This window comes from Lingula anatina, chromosome 3, assembly GCF_051362555.1.
Source record: "Lingula anatina isolate TDL-2025a chromosome 3, LinAna3.0, whole genome shotgun sequence".
NCBI classification, from domain to species: Eukaryota; Metazoa; Brachiopoda; class Lingulata; order Lingulida; family Lingulidae; genus Lingula; species Lingula anatina.
Window position 1 is genome coordinate 32828573 of NC_141769.1, and position 22478 is coordinate 32851050.

At 36.2% G+C, this 22478-nt stretch overlaps 2 protein-coding genes across 3 annotated transcripts in view; one reads left to right on the plus strand and one right to left on the minus strand.

Moving 5' to 3' along the window:
- Positions 1–483: 483 nt before the first annotated feature.
- On the plus strand, positions 484–2744 carry LOC106168289 (uncharacterized). The gene has a single exon (XM_087009999.1). The coding sequence runs from the start codon at positions 1128–1130 to the stop codon at positions 2577–2579; it is 1452 nt and encodes a 483-aa protein (XP_086866125.1). The 5' UTR covers positions 484–1127; the 3' UTR covers positions 2580–2744.
- A 2999-nt stretch (positions 2745–5743) lies between these two features.
- LOC106168296 (LIM/homeobox protein Lhx2) overlaps positions 5744–22478 on the minus strand; it is a 54934-nt gene continuing 38199 nt past the window's right edge. For both annotated transcript variants that reach the window (XM_013547311.2, XM_013547310.3), the window contains exons 4-5: positions 7613–7818; positions 5744–7453 (exon numbers count right to left, since the gene is read on the minus strand). In XM_013547311.2, the coding sequence (XP_013402765.1) occupies positions 7154–7453; positions 7613–7818 (506 nt within the window). In that variant the 3' untranslated portion in view covers positions 5744–7153. The remainder of the gene's footprint in view (positions 7454–7612; positions 7819–22478) is intronic.

Sequence of the window (22478 nt, forward strand, 5' to 3'; positions counted from 1 at the left end):
GCGAGCGGTGCAATTTGGTATGGTTTAGAACTATAAATTAGCTTGTCACAATTCAAATTTCAAGAGGGGAGCTTTAATTGGTGTGATTTTTTCAGTAATCGAAGGGAGAGTCAGGACCGCCCTTAGCTGACCACCCCCCCCCTCTAAATCTGCCAACGAGTAGGCCTATGTATGTAAAATTACCAAACCTTTCACATTACTTATATTAAGCAAAATCTTCATAAATATAGCAAAATAAATGCAGACTAGTCAAGTTGTGTGGGTTAGGCCTACTCATGTATCAATCTTGCTTTAGATAATTTGTATTGCAAATGGGTTAAATCCTCCCCTAAAAAGTCAATCATAAATAAACAACAAATTGGTCATGGACAAAAAGGATTTTTGCGTCAAGTATTTCTTGAAGTATCTTTATTTTTTCAAGGTATTTCAAGGTTAATAAATATTATTGCGCCATCTAGATATAAACAACTGTCCTGTGTTGCCGTTTCCGCCATATTGTGGCCTGTCCTGTCGTTTCTCCTAAACCGAGGCTGCATCTCAGAAGACTGCAAAGAGAAGTTGAAAAATTCTGCAGGTATTTTAACATTTTTGACTCTTTTTTATGAAAAAATGAATCTCTTAAGACTATAATTGTCACACGTAATTATCCGCCGGTATGAACGATACAGTTGATCAGAGTTTACAATTCAATCACTGGAAGTAACGGACCCAACCAACACTGGGACCCAACCGATTCCCACTCCCGCCATTGCGGCCATCTTCTGGCGGGACAAGCGGCGTCATGCTTTCTAGGATTATCCCTGGTCATGGCTATTGTAAAATATGTCTTTGTTGCCTTTACTACGCATATTACGCTTAATTTACTTATTGAATCACTAACAGACATGCAGTAGTATTTTCTTATATATGTTTTCGATGGCTTTTTCTGTTACCCAACACCATGGAAGCGTATCTGCCTGCACAGCGCAAGAAAGGACTTGGTTACGATAGTATATTACGCTACAGGGCTCCTGCCGCAGGGCAGATCTAAAACCTGGATAAATCCTGCATTCTTTTCCAAGTGACTGGCTCATGGCGGCTTTTTTTTTTTTTTTTTTTTTTGTTTCTAACAACAAAGTGGATTCACCATGCATAAAAGAGTTCACACTGGAGAGAAACCTCACAAGTGCAGATTCTGTGAAAAATATTTTACGAAACAAAGTGTTTGCACTAATCATGAAAGAATTCACAAATTTGTGAGACGTTGCAAGCGTAGATACTGTGACAAATATTTTACAGATCAAAGTAGTTGTACCGGGCATGAAAAAATTCACCCAGGAGAGAAACCTTACAAGTGTAGATACTGCAACAAACATTTTGCACAAAAAAGTAATTGTATCATGCATGAAAGAATCCACACAGGAGAAAAACCTTACAAGTGCAGATTCTGTGACAAATATTTTACTCAACAAAGTAGTTGCACCGCGCATGAAAAAAATCACACAGGAGAGAAACCTTACAAGTGTCGATACTGCGACAAATATTTTACAGCACAAAGAATTTGCACCATTCATGAAAGAATTCACAAAGGAGAGAAACCTTACAAGTGTAGATTCTGTGACAAATATTTTACACAAAAAGGTAATTGTGCTAGTCATGAAAGAATTCACACAGGAGAGAAACCTTACAAGTGTCGATACTGCGACAAATATTTTACAGTACAAAGCAGTTGCACCAGTCATGAAAGAATTCACACTGAAGAGAGACCTTACAAGTGTAGCTTCTGTGACAAATATTTTAAAGAACGTTGTGCTTGCATCCGTCATGAAAGAATTCATAATGGAGAGAGACCTTACAAGTGTAGATTCTGTGACAAATATTTTACACGACTAGGTGAGTGCTCCATTCATGAAAGAATTCACACAGGAGAGAAACCTTTCAAGTGTAGATTCTGTGGCAAATGTTTTACACAAAAAAGTGGTTGCACCTATCATGAAAGAATTCACACAGGAGAAAAACCTTACAAGTGTAGACTCTGTGACAAATATTTTACAGCACAAGGTAGTTGCTCCATTCATGAAAGAATTCACAGAGGAGAGAAACCTTACAAGTGTAGATTCTGTGACAAATATTTTACACGACTAAGTGATTGCTCCATTCATGAAAGAATTCACACAGGAGAGAAACCTTTCAAGTGTAGATTCTGTGGCAAATGTTTTACACAAAAAAAAGGTTGCACCTATCATGAAAGAATTCACACAGGAGAGAAACCTTACAAGTGTAGGTTCTGTGACAAATATTTTAATGAACAAGGTAGGTGCACCAATCATGAAAGAATTCACACAGGAGAGAGACCTTACAAGTGTAGGTTCTGTGACAAATATTTTACACAACAAAGTATTCGTACTAAACATGAAAGAATTCACACAGGAGAGAAACCTTTCAAGTGTAGATTCTGTGTCAAATGTTTTACACAAAAAAGTGATTGCACCAATCATGAAAGAATTCACACAGGGGAGAAACCTTACAAGTGTAGGTTCTGTGACAAATATTTTACACGACAAAGTAGTTGCACTAAACATGAAAGAATTCACACATGAGAGAAACTTTACAAGTGTATACCGTAACTCTGTGACATTTTTTTAGAGAACATAGTGGTTGCACTATTCATGAAAGAATGCACAAGGGAGTGAGACCTTACAAGTGTAAATTCCATAAAAATTATTTTACAGAACAAAGCAGTTGCGCCGAGCATAAAAGAATTTACAAAGTAGTGAGACCTAGTAACAAGTGTGAATTCTTTGACAATAATTTTCCAGACAAGATTGGTCACCATCTAGAAAGAATTTACACAGGAAAAAAAATTGCTTACATTTGTAGAATCTGTGATTAAATTAAGTTTCTTGTTAACATTATGAAGAACTTCAAAAGGTATACTTATTCAGAAAAAAATCCCTGCACCCCCCCCTCCTTTTTTTTTTTTTTTTTTTAAAGATTGCTGGCTACAGACCCTTTTTTAGTTCTGAAAACCTTAAGAATCTGTAGACGATCATTCCTGATTGTCAGAGAGTTACCTAATGCCAGGTCAGGTAGTAAAGCATTGTGTTGATTCATTTGATAAGCATTTTCACCGAATTTCTTAATTTTAATGTGAAAATATGAGAAGGAAGCACCAGTTAAGTAGAGTCCAACATTACAGAAGTAAACACTTAACAGGGACTTAACCTAGCATTAGATGCCCTGTAAAATGGGCAGCTGATATACTGGATTTTATATATACAAATATAATATATATTAATCAAGTAATAAATTGAATTCATATAACAAAAGAATATAAGGGACTGTTCACATGAAAAATCTATTTTCTAAAAATATATTTGCGGTAACTTGTGATCACGGTCTGTGCCCTGAATACCCCGCAGGAAATATTTACTGGCAGCTCTGAGAATTAATTACAACTACGGAAGAAACTGGTTCGCGCTGCTCGTAATTACGCCAAGGGGTATTCAGGGCACAGACCATGATCACAAGATACTGCAAATATAATTTTGGAAAATAGGTTTTTCATGTGAAAGGTCCCTTATTATGTTGCTTTTAAAATACATTTAGCACATAATTAATGATAATAGAAATGTATATTGCAATTATTAAGTTATATACATTGATTATATATGCATATGTGCATCATTTTCAGTAATTAATTATTTATTTATTTAGATACTTTTTATTTATTATTATAATTTCGAGAAACTGGGAGCTGGAATATAAAAAGTTTATACATTTTATTGTAATAGCACATGCAACCTAGATAAATTCTAATTGTTTTAAGTGCAAATTTTCAAATTCTGAATTGCTTGGTGAAGATACATTTTTGAAAAGTGAATGTCATAATAACATTCTGCTATAAAGAATATTTTATACCACTAAGTGTTAAGCCTTCAGGTATTTCGTATGCAGTGGTATTTGGAAAAAGTTTATCGATACACTAGTCCCTGCATAACAATGGAATTGTGTTAGTGGTGCTGTAAATGATTGTGCTATTATGAATGTGGTGTCCTTGTATATGCAAATGAGATTGTGTTAGAGGTGCTGTGATGGACGGTTTAGAACTATGTCTCAACTAGGCCAAATCCTAATTTCAAGAGGGGACCAGAAATCGAATGATGGGAGCGTCAGGACCCCCCCCCCCCCCCCCCCCCCCCCCGATCCCCGTCTAAATCCGCCACTGACCACCAGTCTCGTATCTATTTAATTTACAAACAGCGCATGCGTGCCCAGATGTCTACTACAGCACCTCTGAATACCATGGTAATATTGTATGCCGATTCCAAAGACGTGTTTATGCCGGCAAGGTTAAAAGTGACCCAATTCTCAGGTTTTGTTGTAAAAATATTTCCCTCTAAAACGTGTAGGCTAATATGTTTTATGATAATTTTTTTGCATTGTTGAGACATATATAAATATGAGGAATACCAGAGAACAACAGTGATGTAAGATGTCTCACCTGTAATGGCAAAGCCGGAAAGTCGGTTTCAAGTAAAACATACAGGGTTTATAATTGTTGAACATGGAAAAATAGTATAGAAAGAACTGAAACGTTTTGTTTTGTTTTTACTTTGTTGAATTGATTTATGGGGAGATAAGTTTGCCAAGAAAAAGTGTTTTAACAGTAAAAATAAAACAATTTCTAGAAATGTCGATGACTTAACGCTTTTCGTGCCGCCCATTAAGTGCGTTAGTGGTGCCGTTATTGGATGTGTCGTAACGGATGTCGCAACGGATGTGTTGAAGATAGAGGTTAAAAAACATGCGTGCAGAACTAAAGGCCTACAGTGCGTGCAACTTCAAAATGTAAAATATGGTTATTTTCAATCTCTGTTAAAATTTAAGTTTTTAAAAAAATTTAACATTGATTTGTACTCCCAGATCAATTGCAGATGATGTCTGGCCTTTGTCTTTTAGGTATTTAACGTGTGGCACATGTATATTGAGGCCATTATAACGTAATTTTTTTAATTATTTCAAAGTACTGTCCATTTTGATCTTTAACAAAACCGTATTTCTGTGTGATGGATATGTTTGAGGCTTTTGATGATGTGACGAAAATTACACAAAACATGTGATTTTAATCAGCTCATTAGTTCCAGAATATTGCCATAATGTAAATTATTATAATTATTATATAATATGATGTTTTCTGTTGTTAGACCAAAGCCAGTGTACCAAAATGTGCTGGTATCAATAAAGAGAAAATAATAATAATGAGAATATTGCTTATTTAATATTACACAGTGAGAAAAAGAAGTATGAAAGGAGAAAAGAAAGAATGAATAATACAACTTTGAATTCTCAGAAAGAGCGATTTTGATAATCTCTAAACACCTTCATATTGATTTTCATTCTCGAAGAAAACGTTTTACGCTCTCGTGAAATAAGTTACACCATATTTTTGTATTAAAAATCAAATGTTACAAATTCAGAAACGCATAACAGGTCACTAATTCTGGTCATCGTGTGATTTTGTTGAACTTGGGTCACAGTTATACACCACTGCATAGGACGTGATCGGAATTATCAAATAAAAAGAATGTGAAAAGTAGAATATGATCTGTAGTTAATGGCAAAACAGGACTTGCTGGCACTTGTTCACATTCTGAGGTTAGTCCCAGCGGTTACTATTTTTCTTGTCTTTTTCTTTGGGTCGCCATTTCAACTCGAGTAGAATTATGATTCTTTGACAAGAATAATAATCATAAAATGAAAGTTTTCATGTTTGACGTACACAACTACTATACAATTTATTTCCTGTAACAACAATGTAAATTTTTCTTTTTACAAACATTGTTCTTTCGCTTTTGGAAAGCACTGTAAACACAATAAATATTTATCAACATATTATTTGCAACTGAATTCTCTACGGCATTGGAATATCATGAATCTGTTATACTATTTCCGCTTGTACTGAAGCTGTAATATATCTCTGACAGTCTCAAAACATCTCAAACAGACAGTCTCATCAAACCCTTTTGAATTAAAACAAAATTCTCAAAAAAAAAAAAAATAATAAAGAAAGAAAGAAAAGATTAATAGAATTTTTAAAAAAATGCATATCTATGTTCACTTCGAATTTAAACAGATTGTTACACGAATGAAAGCGTCACTGTCCAAATTGCGTGGATATATTGCACAATATAGAGATTGCATCCGAGCCTTTCCGTATTCTTCTGCCACGCTCAGCGCATGCGTCATCGCTGTCCTACCGAGCGCAGTGACAGCTTCTTCCTTGTCGCGTGATCCGCCGTGCTTCGGACAACGCATTGACACTGAGTAGGGCCTTATTCCATAGAGAGCAAAGCTCTCCTGTGAGTTCTTTACAGGAAAAATATATACAAATTATAACTTAAAACGTATTTTTACCAGCTGGATAAATGTCCCCATGAAAAGATATTGGCCTACAGGTATACAACGTGCCCCAAGTGTATTAACCGTGTCAGAAACGTGCATCAGTTGTCTGTTAAGTTTTCTAGAACTACTTTAACGTACAATGTCACAGTGCACTTATATATTTGCTAATTATAAGGAATTAACGGTAGCGGTACGTTAAACTTTAGCAGATAATTTAATTAAGAATAACTAGTAGGCCTACTATCGGGCAGCGTCTAGGAACTTCAGATTCCAGCGCACTGATATTCTGTAAATCTTTGTCAATTTCTGGAAATATAGTGTTTTCAATCAACAGAAAACTAGCGAGGCATATCTGCCCTTATCATCTTGATCTTGTTATGCTGGCCACTTTACGAACCCTACGCACAATTCCATCCACGACTTAGAAACGTGACAACAAAAAATGAAAGAAAAAAGGATGTAGAATCCAGATCTAGCTCTCACACTTAACAACTATATCTGAGTAATATCAAAACTTTGTTTCAACATCAAACCCTGAAGCGTTATTCAGCAAATGGCATATCACATATTGTGATTCCTGTAAACATCTAGCAAAATAGAATATTTATGTTAGTGTAAAATATTCTTACGTATAAACTGCCATTTAACATTTTATTATCACTTATATTTCAAATCAAAATTCACGGTTTTAAACCATTCCGTAAAAGTGTTCTTTGACTTAATGTGGAAAATGTCCGTTTTTACAAATGCCATTTTTATATAAAATCTCCTATGACATGAACATTGTTAAGGATGGTTTAAAGACGCTGTCTCCCTCGTCCGTGAGTGCGGGACTCCCGAGACTGGCACTTCCGCTGTGGTCCTGCACATGCTCAATAGAGGTATTCTGAAGATCAGACAAAGATGGCGTTGAACTAATTTCCGATAACGGAGGTGACCGGGAATCTGTTGAAAGTTCTGTTAGAGACTGTTGGTTTTGCTCACCGTCTGTTTGTTTTTTGTCTGACATACTGGCTTCTTGTTTTAGCAGATTCCGCCTATATTTCGCCCGAGCATTTTGAAACCAGACCTGTAAGACAAAAAAAAAAAAAAATGAAAATAAGTGCAGATTCGTTAATCAACGTCAAACTGAATAAACTCTTGCCGGCACTTCATTGGAAAAACAACACTTCGAATTTTTTCATCAAATGCGCAAATTCCGCTATACACCTACACAAACGATAATTACCTGTAAAACGCGCTTAGAAAGTCCAGTCTTTTGAGCGAGCTGCTTCAAATCTTTAGCATCCGGATTGTGGTTTAATGCAAAATATGATTTCATTGTCCGAAGCTGATGGTGCTTGAAGGATGTGCGCATGCGCTTTTGTCTGGGCGTACCCTGGGAGTAAGTTCCGTCTAAATGATGATCGCTGTCGTTGTCTCCCGAACTCATCCCTTTAAAAAGAAAAGGATCGAAATTATTTATACGAATAAAAATCACGATAACGAAAAAACAATATATTTAGATTTTTATTAACAAGAAATTTATGATAGGGATATCATTTAAGAAGAAGAAAGCAAGTGCTAGTAATTTTTACATTGAAAAATATTTTCAACTTATCTTTGCTTTGTCTTGTGTCTTATAAAAGTACACCTAGCAAGCTCTAATAATGTTAAATGTGTCAATTGATATAAGGAGAAAGGCCATGTAATATAGATAAAAGACATAACTGTGTTTGAAAAACACAGTTATGTCTTTTAACACAAACGCCACCACCACAAAAAAAAAAAAAAAAAAACTGTAAAAGAATTTGGATCAGCCCGTATAAATCTGACACCATTTAATATTGTTCAAGGATTGTCCACATTTCAACACATACAAATTAAGGTGTTATATGAAACTGTAGAACGGCAAGATTAACGAATACAGGAACAACCAAAAATAAAACACATCAAAAGGAAATGTAAGGGCGACCTGTTAAATTATACCAAGGCGACAAAGAGCACCAGCAACTGTTAAGGGAAAAAGACATTAAACGCCAAATTCTGTTGTTAATGGTTCGGAACACGCACGGTCTTTACACTTTGAACAACTGTCTCTTTTCCATCTAAAAAACAGAAATAGGGTTAACGTGGGGTGACTTTCTTCAGAGAACGCGGGTTTTCTCTTGGTTATGTTCCTACGAGACTCATGGAGTTTATGCTTGTTAATGTGTCATATAATTACAAACTCGTTCAACTTTTGATGCTTTTCTTGGCCTGCTCCCATTAAAATAAATCATATTCAGTGTTATTAATACATGTTAAATCTGTTAGCTTGTTAAATACAAATGCACTGTATATAAAACATCACCAGAGTTCTACTTCAGATTGAGATATTCCAGCTCTTCTGTAATGTGTTAATGTCTTGCTCAATCTTTGACATCTTTATCCTATTGTAAATTATGGTAAAATATTTTAATTTGCCAATGATCGACAGAAATACACAAATTAACTAAGAACGCATTTATTGTTTTCTATACAATCCTTGTCCACAAAACATCCAGGCGATCTTTCACCAATCAAATGGACAATGGACATGCGTAGGTAAAGTGGACAAAGCCACGGGCTGAACGTGCTGCACTTTTATCAAATGTGACAGGCCTTAATTTTAAACGCTGGTCAAGGCAGTGGTCAGGCAGCTGGCGTCCACGCGTTATAACCACATTTAAGTTAGATTGACAGTAAGGTCCACCGTTGGGGGGCTACTGTTGGTCATACTGAAATGACCGCTACATCTCCATCAGCGGCCACTATCGGTGGCCTTCCGGGCATTAATTTGCTCTAAACATTTCACCGAAAAGACGAATTAGAAAATGGTGTGATTAGTAACATAGAGATAGATGGGTGTGAAATTTATAATCAAAGTATGTATTATTTATCATGATGTGCGTCTACTTTCCATTATAATAAGTTACTCTACTTAATCCTGCAAGCAAAATTCTATTTTTATAATTAACAAAGAACAAGACTTGAATCGTTATTTTTGAATCTGTGCTGTTGTCTTAACAACTTCGCATTCTTAGCATATATGCCAACCCTTCTGTAGGTCTTAATTTTTTTTTTTTTTTTTTTTTTTTTTGGGGGGGGGGGGGGGGGGGGGGCGGTTGTTAGCTGGAAACGTGTTTTATATCAGGCACGTTTTTATACACATTTTTATTCTTTCCACAAATACTCCACCTGTCAAAACCATATGCACGTCCATCTACTCGGTGGGAAATATTTTCTGACTTCTGGCGTTTTTTTCTTCTTCTTCTTGATCTTGAAGGGTATCTTTGAATATATACAAAATGGCAGGCTTTGGAAAAGCAGACGACTTTTAACCTGTGGTGTCTGACGTGCTTTATGATCTTAAATTTCAAAATTCATAACCCAGAATACAAAGTGACAGATTCTCAAGCACGCTACCCTGGAACCTTTAACCTTATTCGGGAATTTAATCACTTATATCCCTTAAACCGTGGCACAGAAACGATGCCTCAGGACTGAGGAACAGCTCTACTTAAATGTCTGCAAAACAAACGTGTTGGTTCTGATGTCGTCTGCGTTTTTTTTTCCACTTGGAGGAGCAAGACCTCGCTTCTTCCTGATACCCATATAACCAAGTAAACATTTTGACATTAAACCCATAAGAAATGCATAAAATCTCAATATGGTCGAATCGAGAGAAACCCAATAGCTTTGATACGGTGCACCGAACAATCGGTGCTTTCAGAGGTTTGTTGTAAAAACACCATTCTTTTTGGCACGACATCCCACAAAAACAAAGACGGTCGGTTGCGGCGGTACCTCCCAATACCGAAACGCCTAATCACTTGCAGCTGAAGAAGTTAGAAAACTGGCGTATGTTGGATAATGATAACCAACTACATGGAACTTTTAAAAAAATCTATTTTATCATCTGATAAGAAACTTATGCAATAAACTCGATTTTTTTATGTCCGCCATAACACTTATTCTAACCGCCGAGTCTGACGTACTAAAATAATCTTAAAACTTCGTTTAACTAGAATTGCTATGATAAGATAGGCATGCGTTTTCTTGATTTACTTAAAAAGATAAGCGAGTGTCATATTAAATAGCTTAGTAAACGAAGGACGAGATCGACCATTTGATAATCGTTCTTTTTTCTTAAAAAAAAAAAAACAACAACAACCTCCGTTTATAGCATTTCCACGCAAGGGCTACTTAGTCGAACAATAAACCGAGAAAAAAATACGAGACAAATGCAAGGCAAAATCTCCATTGACGTGAAACATTCCGAACTATGCGAGAGGGGTGCATTGTCGACAAACCAGTAGTAATCTGATAGCGCGTTAACAACGCTGAAGACATTATTGTCACCTCTACCAACTGAAGTGTCACCCACGAGGACTTTTCGGTGAAATGACCCGTGACGACCCAGCACCCATTTACTACCTTAATGACTTTAACACGACCGAACATGGCATCCGTCCTTAAAGAAGAGAGCTATCTTGACTTGTTTATGATTTTAAAGGAATCTGTTAACGTTTATTTCATTGAATTATTGGGTAATTAAAGCCCATTAAGCACCGTAGTGAATTTTTTATGCTAAGAATTTCCGAATTTTGAAAGATTTTAATGCTTCAGTTATTGTGGTTGCACTTCTTTTTATTAACTTTGATATTTAAAAAGATGCCACATATCAGGCCTAATTAAGCTGCTTCGTTTCAAAAACAAATATCTACTACTCAGCCGAAGGAATGTTGAAAGGCAAATTGGACAAATCGCAGGCAGTAGGGCCATCGACTTTCTAAAAATCTACAGCATTAAAAGCTTTTTTCCGCATTCAGTCCAGGTTACGTAACGTCTCCTTTGCGACAGAAGAAATTCCGCTTTTAAGACTTAAGTTTAATTCAAATTAGGTCGGCGTGCACCGATTTCTTCTCAGTATTATCAATCTTTACCATGAAGGGAAAGCAATCGTTTGTGTTTTTAAATAACTGGACAGTAGAGTGCTATCAATTTGTAAATATGTGATTTATTCTGTTTTTTTTTTTATATATTTCATATTTACTTGTTTCAATTCTTTTTTCGGCGAGTTTTGCAAAATAAAATCACAAATGTAAAGAAAATATATATGCAAGTTTTTAGAAAAGTTAACCACAAACTGTTGATATTCCGTACGATCGTGCTAAATCAGTAAATGAAATTAGAGTATTACCGAAATGGGTACGTTTTTTTTTTCATTTCATTCCAACACACATCAATCTAATATGTTTCTCGAGTTTACCACATTAGCTGGCATAGACAATCCCGTTGGTGGTGGGTGTACGGCAAGGAGCTTTCCGCCCTACTGATGTTAATGGTGACAGTTCTTAATAAATATTAAAATTCTATTTTAACAGAAATATGGCAAGCAATGGGATGTTAATAAAAAGGCCATTGTTTAAATAACGTAAAAATATCGCTGTGAATGATCAGTACTATTATTCCGTTACCAGTGAATACTCTCCGATTGAGTTTTTTTTTTTTTTTTTTCAGTTTCCTTCAAGTACAAAGAAAAAGTACCTGAATAACACCAAATTATAATTATCAGGTTAAGATACCTTGATCAGTCCAGAGAAGACCTGTCTGGTAAAAACGTCCACCGCGTTCAGACGTCTGGGAACACGTTTCGCGTGAAGGGTTAATGCAACCCGTGCAAAATCGGGAAGAAGCGGGCAACACGAGGCGACCAGGCAGCAAGAGATGTCACAACGAATTTCAACCTTTCTGATTCAGAGTTTACGCCATGTTATGCAAATCTATGTCCCCCCCGCCACTGCTAAATAATGTGCTCCTTGGAAACAAAGTACGAACGCTCTGCTGACGGTAATAAGAAATGCTGGCAAATCTTTTATCTCGATGAAAGTTTATCTTAAATATCTTTTATTTGTTTCGATATATTTCTTATTACCATTCGTAGACTATGAAACCAGCCTCTCTAGTCTCGTTTATTTTACAACCGCCCATCCACCGTGCCAGCACTAAGAATGCTGTTTTAAGTTTACATGTAAGGTATATAATAAGAAAATTGCCGTTTTTTTATATAAAACAATGCCACAACAGGGGTATTTATTTCAATATTGTCAAGAACTTCATAAAAACATTCTAAGTAATCCACGCTGCAGTAATGACACTCGAGCACAGAAAGCACAAAAAAAAACCCCGCGAGTGTGCTTCGTAATTGTGAACATTTTAGCGATATGACTTTTGTGAAAGATGAAAGATAACCTCCGCATCAGTTTTACAGCTGAACCACTTATTTGTTCGCAGTATCCTGCTGGTGAAAATGAATGGATAAACTTGCATAATTCACGAGTATGATTCGTGACGCAATTCCTCTTTGTCATCAACTAAACTGTAAGACGAACCTTCTTCGCGTTTCGCTCAAAAGGTCCTAGCAGGACACAAATCTTGCCATAGAAACATAATAACAAGTTTGCGGTAGAAACTTGCTAAATCTGCAGGAGGTTTTACGACCCAAAAACTCTTTTTTATCAGCGGACGCGGCGAGTTCTGCACAATGTTTTCATCGACAGAAAGAAGGGATTAGCAGCTCTGCAGGGAGCAGCAAGACGCGTTAGAGCAAGGAAATTCCAGTTTTGTTAGAATTCCTTCTTTGTCATAGCTCGTAAGATGAAAATCCTACCTGTATTTGTCACCACAATAGTTTACAAGCTCCCTTTCCGGATGGATTAGTATTATTTTTGAATAGAATGCTTTCAATGGACCTCAACATGACGGTGCAATTTTATTTGGCAAAAAAGAAAAAAAAACAGGATTTTTCGAAAATATGACTGAAAACTTTCAGAAAAATTCAAGCAACGACGCGTAAATAAAAATGCACAATATTAAATTATGCCAAGAATTTCGTAATTTTAGGCAAATAATAAATAATGTTCTGAATAATAGATAGCGACATCAAACAAACTTAGAATCCTACATACGCCAAATACATATTTTCTACAAATAAATAAAATCTATCTATCAAAGCACATATCAAAAGATGCAACCCATCAAATACATCCTTCTGGAGAAAATACCGAAGAATTAAAGTCAGATTTGTCGACCGCAAAAGCATCCTTTGATTTTCTGGATGGATAAGAAATGAATCTAAACCCAGCGGTGGACATACCTGTTGATTGGAAATTGATTAGAATAATTTCTCGCATCGTTGGCTGTGACTATCATCATGGCGGAAAATTAATGACATTCACGTCTAGGAAAATTATTTCACAATGGATTAGATATTGTACTGATTTCTGTGTAAAGGGCTGAAGAAGGAGAAGAGGAAGACCTTTGTCACTATACAAGGAGTTTGAATCATAAAACCTTTACCTCAGTCCCGTTGAAATACATTAAAGTAATAGGGGAAAACATCACCAAGTAAGCAATCAATAGAGATAATCCCAGCGATTACATTTCAATGGCCTTGAATCAGCTTATATCAGTAATACTTTGGCAAGTTTACATCATACGAGGCTACAACAGAAGGATTGTAACTTCAACAATTCCCAACAATTACAAAATATTACACGTCTTCATATATTGTAACTGCGATATCATAAAGGCACTATTTCAGCTTTTTCTACAAATTGGACGTTTATGCTATCAATTATTAATTGAACGGTGTCTTTGAATCATCATTTACGTTTTCTTCAGTTCTTTTCGTAACCGTATTTTAACGATTTTTTTAAACTACAAGACAGCTTATCTTGCACTATTTTTTTATTTTTTAAGTTTGCATTGTCTCCGTTGCAATATCCATTTGTCATCCTAACCACCCAACAGTGCGTGGCCGTAGAATCTGTCCCGCATGACCAACCTGGCATCCAATAACACGTTAGAATACCGGCCACAAGACAAAGTCACGTGTTATGAAATTTCAGATCTGTTACACATGGTGTCCGGACAGTTTTGAATGGGTCCTGGTACCCGCTATATCCTGCAGGTTAAATAAGTTCAGTTCTGTTTTCTTTGTTTCTGTGTACCCGTAAAAACACCCTTAACTGTAGCACCATCCAGATGTGCACTGCAGAATAATCAAGGCGTAATTTTCTAAGATTTATGGCTACACAATATATTTGTTGTGTCCATTTTTATGGGTTGAAATTCAATTTTACCTTTTTTCTTTTTGGGATAGATAGGTCGAAGTTTCAATAATCGGTTGAAAGAGCGGAAAAGTTAGATGGGAGGCCGAATTTTCGCGTAAAGTAAGCAAAGCTTATTTTATTTTATTTTATCACCTTTAAATCTCCACAAAACAGGTTAAAAAGAAACAGAACTAGAGGCGGGGAACCCGAGAGCGACCATTTTTATAATCCACGTCAAAGGTCGAAAATTCCCTCGAAGCAGAAGCCTGGAAAATGACTGATGCAGCAGTATTATGGGATGTGACAGATGTTAACACGCGCTGCCTCCTTTCCAAATGTCAAGCTCAAAACGTGGATAAAGTTCATTACAACCTGGACGCAGCCAAATTCTTTTATTTCTTAGTCCGTGCCTCACCCCGCCGTTCATGGAGATTACTCCTACGTCCATATTTTACCCTAGTTACACGCTTCTCGGTACCTTTCGCACCTAAAGTTATTTAAAAGTGGTGTAAAAAAAACAACAAACTTACACTATCCCATGTTTATAAAGAATTAGTCCTTGTCCATTATTTGTCCTGCTAATTTACTGCAAAGAAAACAATATTGATGGCCTTTCGTTTCCCTGCTACTAACAAAACCGATCACAACAACTCGAGTTAAGTAAACAAAAAAGCCGAAATATTTAAAGGTCATTGAAGCAGTAGATCCACCTCCTCTCCGCCCCCGCCAGGCTTACCCCTTAAAACCACGATAAAATAATAATATCTTCGTCATTTCCATTTAACATATTTACTGTTACATGTTAAAAATTGATACTTGTTATTCTAACTAAAGCAACGCATGGGGCATTTCATGTATTGGAATTCTTTTTGGCAGCACGAGGATTTTTCACAGAAATGTCTGGCTAATTCTTTACGTTTTCTCCAGAATTTTTGCGTGATATTAATTCCATTTTTAGCTGTCCACTAGTTTGGAGTAATAGTTACGCGGCCCATTCCATTTACCTCTTCTTAAAAATTGAACCGCCTTCAGATGAAAACATTCCACATATGACACATGAATATGTAATACACACAATATCAATGCTATGAACACTATAACCAACTAACACGATTACACGAATATCACAATAAACATCCGATTTCAGCTTATAATTTTATTTCTAAAGCCAGCATCATTAGAAGAAGAGCAGGAGGTATATTGTTTGTTTGTATTGTGAGCTGCATGCTTTCTGTAATGTAATGCCCACCTAAGCACAATCAATATTTGCCCAAGGGGTTCACCTGAAAGCTCACACCGGCGGGTTACGCCATAACACACACAGCTGTGCTCTGATTTGGGCTGGGGTTTCTTGTCTTTGCGGGGGTTAAGGACTGAAGTAAAGTGGCTAAAGGGGTTTTTTGTTTATTTTTCTCCACTATCGATACTTTCCAAATATATGTAAAGGGTATTGGTACTGTGTCAAATTTTATTTTTTTCAAATTTCACTTTATTCCGATGGAAATTGATCTGCGTATTCATATTATGCATAGGCCTAATAGTGAAGTTTTAAAACTGCACTTTCTACGCTCTGATTGAAAGCATACATGTAAGAGCTTGTTTTCTATTCTATAAGTATTAAAATTTCAGAATATGTTAGGCATGAGTCACTTATCACTAAAAACTGTTCGTGACTTGACAAAAGAGTGATGAATATCACCGACTGTAAATTGACAATGTAAGGAATATGACGCGATCCTTGATGAAGTTCAATAGAACAGTGATCCACATCTTAAAAGGGGATTTAAATCACTGGAGATTTAGATATTGCTCAGGCGTAGAAAATCTGGATCTCCTTAATTGCAATATTGGGGAGTAGATCAGAGAGGTTTATAACTCTGCAATATGTCAATGTAAATTTTATAAGGTAGCAGGTCCTTCATAGATATTAGAATCAATAAAAAATATAAAACAGCAGGTGATTGTATTCTTAAACATATAAGTGTATTATCATTGGGTTATTTAGCAAGAAAATGTTACAAGTCGGAAAAAAAGTACACAGACTTGGAGAATCAATACTGTACAACGGGGCTTTTTAATAGGTGAACTTACTGCAAAATTCACGAAGAGACGAAGGCAAATTAAAGTACTAATGAGATGTTTGGCCATCTTGTCATTCCAATAGAGGAGGTACCTTTAATTTGTATTCAAGTCACTTACAAAAGCTGTGAGTTCGATGTTTTTTAATTTCTTCCTCACTTGTTCAAATTTTGCTCTTCACAAGAAACAGGATATCTATTGTGTTACTGCCACAGAGGACGGTTTATCAAATATATGTTTTACCACCAAAGGTTCATGTATTTGTACTTTTTTGTCAACGACATAAATCAACATACGAATGACCGGTCACCAGATTAATATGTAGGTACGTTAAGTTCCACTTTTACTTGATAACTCATTAATATCACTAAATTATACATCTTTACAAGAGATCACTTTACATCTCCAAAGTAAATCATTAAACTGTTAAATCTTTGTACATCAGACATATTAAAGTAAATAAAAGAAATAAAATAATGTCATTTTGTTTTTGTTTTTTATCACATAATAATAATAATAATAATAATAATAATAATAATAATAATAATAATAATATTATTATTATTATTATTATTATTATTATTATTATCCACCACGTGTCATGGTCTTAAGAGAGGCCCGTTCGATCGCTGATTGTGTTTGACCAAAAGATAAAAAGTCGTGTGGTGTCGCGACATGAAGAGAACCTGAACACCTGCAGCAGGGATCCTCTCTCCCACCTTCTGTATCAGCCATCGCTTCAGGATCATTTTGTTTAGATAGGTGCAGGCCTCTCAAAGCCCTCTGTAGTTTCTCCCCCTCTCAAGTAGCAGGGAGCAATCTTTACTATTCACTCCAGGAGTATTGATATATTTCCCATGCAAATATTTCCGGTAAATATGGCCAGGTTTACCTGACAAAAGTTGGCTTGTTTTCATTCCACAATCAGAAGGGGATTGGGATACTTCTAGGTTGGGACTATTTCCCAAACAAACACTTTTAAAAACTCCTATTGTAAGATAAAGAATTGAGTACCCCAATTTTCAGAGATGGTACTCCTTCCACCCCCCCCCCCCCCCCCACCAACCACCCCCACCACCAAATGCTCACTTTCCACCACAGGGACAGGTATTACCTACAGGTTCCACGGGACAATTCTGGCCCCAAAAACTGATATGAACTCAAAAAACAATTTTGGCTTCTGATCACGATTAATTCTAAGTTTTGCACTGAAACACATGTAAAAAAAAATATTTTGTTGAAACATCAGCCATGGATTTTTTTGTTATAAAAACACCACAATATCTCATTTTCACTGAGACTGCTTTACCTTGGCTTAAAGTTTAGATCAATTTTGGGACACAAGTAATTTGGTGAAACAGCCCTCCCCTCCATGTCAGAGACAACACTTGCTGGTCACAGGTTACAGAGGTGGAGGTGGGGGAGCACAACACTGAAAACTCTAGGGAGACCCCAACCTGGCGTAACCCAACGTTGTCGAATCAATAACACCATATGCAGATCTAGTTTTGTTGTTTGAGCTATGTTAAAACCATAAGTAAACAACAGCAGGTATTTTATGTGTCGACACCAACATTTGCTTATTGTCACATGTCGTGATTTGCAGACGAGAAAGTGCTACTAGAGACACGAAATATTAAAAACCGTTGTTTCATATAAATTTATTAATAGGCTTTATTCAAAGGTTTTGCGTTTGTTTCGATCATTATAACCAAACAACCAAATTAAAATACGGGGTACAAGCAGACTTGTTTGTTGTACAAAAGAAAACAAAAACATTAAAATTTAAAGAAGACGCCAACACTTAGCATTCTTACATATTTAAATATACTTCAATATTTTTGCACAATCCAATTAAATTAAATGCACCTTAATTATTTCGAGCTAAATTTGATGTCACCTTGTATGTTTGAGTACGGTGAACCCAAGCTTGGATATCTATCGCGTGTTTTCCGGCACCAATATCTCGTGCCTAACAAGATAATAAAAAGATTATTTCTCCAACAGATTTCAACATGAGCCGTTCCCAAACAGAAAAAAAAGCAGATTTCAACGACGTTGCCATGGAAACGCTGATCCGCCATGGATTTTGGATTAAGCGGAAGCAGAAGCGGCCTGATATCCAAACACGTCAAAACTTCAGGACCAAAGAACGGTCACGACTGAGCTGTACCGTACGTAAGACCAGATTTATTTCGTCAATAAACATGAGAATTTAATTTTTGGAAATGAATAACCAGGACCTCCGCACCACGTTTGTGCAATCGTTTCCTTGCTTGAATGGAAGATGTCAAGGTTGTGATTTCATAAATGTTTTTATTGTCAAGAAATAGGACAGCAGAATGTGAACGCCATTGAGTATTTGCCTTATTTAACTTTGATTATATAACATCGGTTCTGGGGACAACAGTCTTCGTGCATTCAAAATTTTTCAATACCTTTTTTTTTTTCTTTTTTTTTTTTTTTTTTTTTTTTTGAACAGCTGAAAATTCAGATTCCCAGTTCCTATGCTCTCCCGTGCCCCACCTTGTACGAGAAAGATAATCTATAAAACCTTCTGTCCTTTGTCGAGCACCGACTACTTGAGAAAATACCCCCGTATCAAAAACCTTTAAAGCGCATGAGACAACTTTTCCCTTTTAGTGTTAAAGCTGTTTAGGATAGAATAGAGAGAACAATAACCCGTCACGCAGTATTTCAGCTTAAATATCGAGTAATAGCCCGGGCTATTGACTCGCATTCAAAGAGGTGATCAATGTTAATAATAGTTATGAATAATTAAGGAGTTAACTTAGAGTGACATCTAACCTCTCTTACCTAAGATCAATGGTTTTGACTGTCTTCTATCGATTACGATATCAAGTGTACAAAACCCGACGCGGAATGTACACATCGACGAGGAGTTTGAAGTCCACTAAGCTCCAAGCAATTCTGCGAATTTTGCACTGAGATAAAGAGAAAGAGAGAGATAATCTCAATTGTTAACTGACTTCGATATTCTAGAAGTGATATCTTTTTCAGATCCACGACTCTCCAGCGTAGGCCGGTGCGTGTAAAGAATCACCGCGGCGAGAGCCATTGTTAACAACTGTTCAGTTTTTGTTTCAAGAGTATAAAAGGTTTGAAGTGGAGGGAATGAAATCTTTGCTGTTTGGAATGCTAACGAATCAAATATTCATCACAGTTCAATTGCAAGCACAGCTTACAGACAATAAACGCGTAGACCTTAAAAAAAATGTCGAAATAGACAAATTTGCCAGTAAGCGACCTATCTATATTTAATTAATTCTTAACACCGAAAAGGGCATGTTTTTAACAAGCCTGTGAAGTACTTCAATAATACTACTTGCATCAATAAAGAAGTAAAACTTGTTTCAAAAGAGTACAGACGTACCTTTGAAATGAAGATGAAACGGTTAAAAATGACGTTCACTTCATATAACAGGTTCACAGAACTGTTTTGGTTTGAGAAGTGCGATCGAGTCACTTGAAAGTTTGAGACAGAGTTAAAACTTAAACCGACATAACCCGAGGGAGCGCAGATAATCGATTTTCATCAAATTCATTACAATATTCAATGCTATAAATCAATCTTTTAACAGGTAAACGATTACAAATATCTCATTGGAAAGTTAGTTTAGTTCTACCAGCTGCTAACTGGCAAAATCTGTAATAAAAAATAATTTTATAAAAAAAATCCTCAGCCGACGCAAACAGATATATTTATGCAACACCAGAAGTACTAAACATCTGGACTGGGTCGACCAAACATTGATATAAAAAGGAGACAAATATTTCCTTGTCCAAGCCAGTTAAATATGACATCAAAATGTATGAAGGTTTGACTTTTTGTTTGACGTTTCAAACGCATGCTTCGAGGGACCTCTTGGAACCTTGCACGACCCCAGCCCTCAATGATGGCTGTCACGGTTTCAGCATGATAAATGCTTCTTCTTATTACCAATGACGGATTTATGGAAGATGTAAGAGCTATTGAGCTCCCTTGTTGACGGATTTGGGTCCCCGTGTCTTGAAAAAATGTCGGGGTAAAAGCGCAGGCCGAGCTATCAGTGGGTTTCCAGTAAGGTAGAGTCAAGTTACTGCCAAATACATTCTTTATCAGGCTTTGGAAAACGAGACGTTTGGAAGAGGTTTTCAGTCCTTAGTCTAAATGTTGGCTAAATAGTTCTTAATCTGAAATTTTTTAATCTCCATTTGTCATCAAATTTATTGAATGATTTACGCCTTGTGTGACACAAATTTATTGACCTTAATTTGAGAAAAAAAATGGTGGTTCAACAGTTGAGATATCAAATAGTTCAATAAAACGTTTTTTTACAAGTAACTTATTGATTTTTAAATAGATGATAGGTGATTTAAATAACATAATATTCCTCCGTCACAGAGCGTTATCGAAATTTCTATCGGTTGTTGTTTTCCCCTAGCCGTCACTTCGTATTCTAGATAATGCCACATACGCAGAGACGAAATACGAAAAGAACGTAAAAAAAATACCTTTAACTACCCTGTTGAGAGAGAGAGAGAGAGAGAGAGAGAGAGAGAGAGAGAGGAACGAATATACAGAGCACTTTATAACCATGTTCACAAAACCTTTTCCATTATTTTCTCTGTTGCCGCATCGTTGCGTCAGAGTCGTCAACTTAAATCAGTTCCGACGCTTTCCAAATATAAAGTAACCGAACCGTTGGTGGAGGGTGAAAAAATAGAAGTAGTAGAAGTCTGGAAAGTTTAAAAGCAGAGGAACTATGGAACCTTGTGGAATGATAATCAGAATTCGCTTACCAAAATTGATTTTGTTCCTTGAATCGAGTAGCAGTGGCAATCACCATTTAGCAGTCGATTATGAAGCAATTTCTTGCCAATAGAACTTACACCCATCCATTTACACACTTTCACTTATCTCGGAACCAATGTAATGGACGTGTTTTCGACATAGCCCTATCGATAGATAATTGGATTTTTTAGTATTATTTTTCTCTGCGTATATTGTGTTACTATCTATTGTATCTTCATTTGTGCGCCATTGGGGTTCCTAGAGGAAATGTAGGGTGTTTGGAAAGTTTATTAATAACTTCTCGATCTTTATTTTTGTTCAGAGTCAACCTTAGTCTTTTTTCTATCGCATATGTTTGTATGAAAACACATTCCCGGACGAATTCTTAAATTTCCCTTCGATCCAAATGATGCATATTGTCATAGCTTTCCCCTCTTTTACAGCCGATAGGTGTTTGAATGTCTAAAAAAGTTTTCTCAGATTATATGTTAATGAAACACAAATCGTGTTTTACCTACATCAGAAAAAAACGGTACTTTGTGTTTATTCTTTAAACTCGATTTGAGCAGCACATGGTTAGGAGCCAAGATGTGTATGCTGCCCCAGCTTTGTTTTTTTCTTTTTTCTTTTTTTTTCTTTCTTTTTTATATTCTAGAGGTCAAACCACGGGTAGTTATTTTTCAAATAACACACGACGACCGTAGCCCACACTTTCTATTTGTACCAATGTTTTGCGTAAAAGTCATGCTTCCAAGGTGAAAATTGTTGTTTGAAGGAAGTAACTGTAGTTCGTCTCTTGATTAAATGTTTAGTTAGACAAGTACAGGCCTTAGTCAAAGAAACAGCTTAGCTTACAAATAGCATTCATTCAGACGACAAAACCGTCCCGCTCACAGAAAAAAAAAGATTTTAAAACAATCGTTTCAAGCACACACTCCCCCCCCTCCTCTTGTTTTTTCCCCTCAGTGAGTTTGAGCTTTCAGCTAAATGTAGCTTACGTGTTAAAATACCAATACGCGACGAAGAGGAAGCGCAACCCGGTGTTGAGATCAAATTGTAGTTTGTAAAATGCTCCTCGGGTGGAGCCCTACGGATTTATAAAC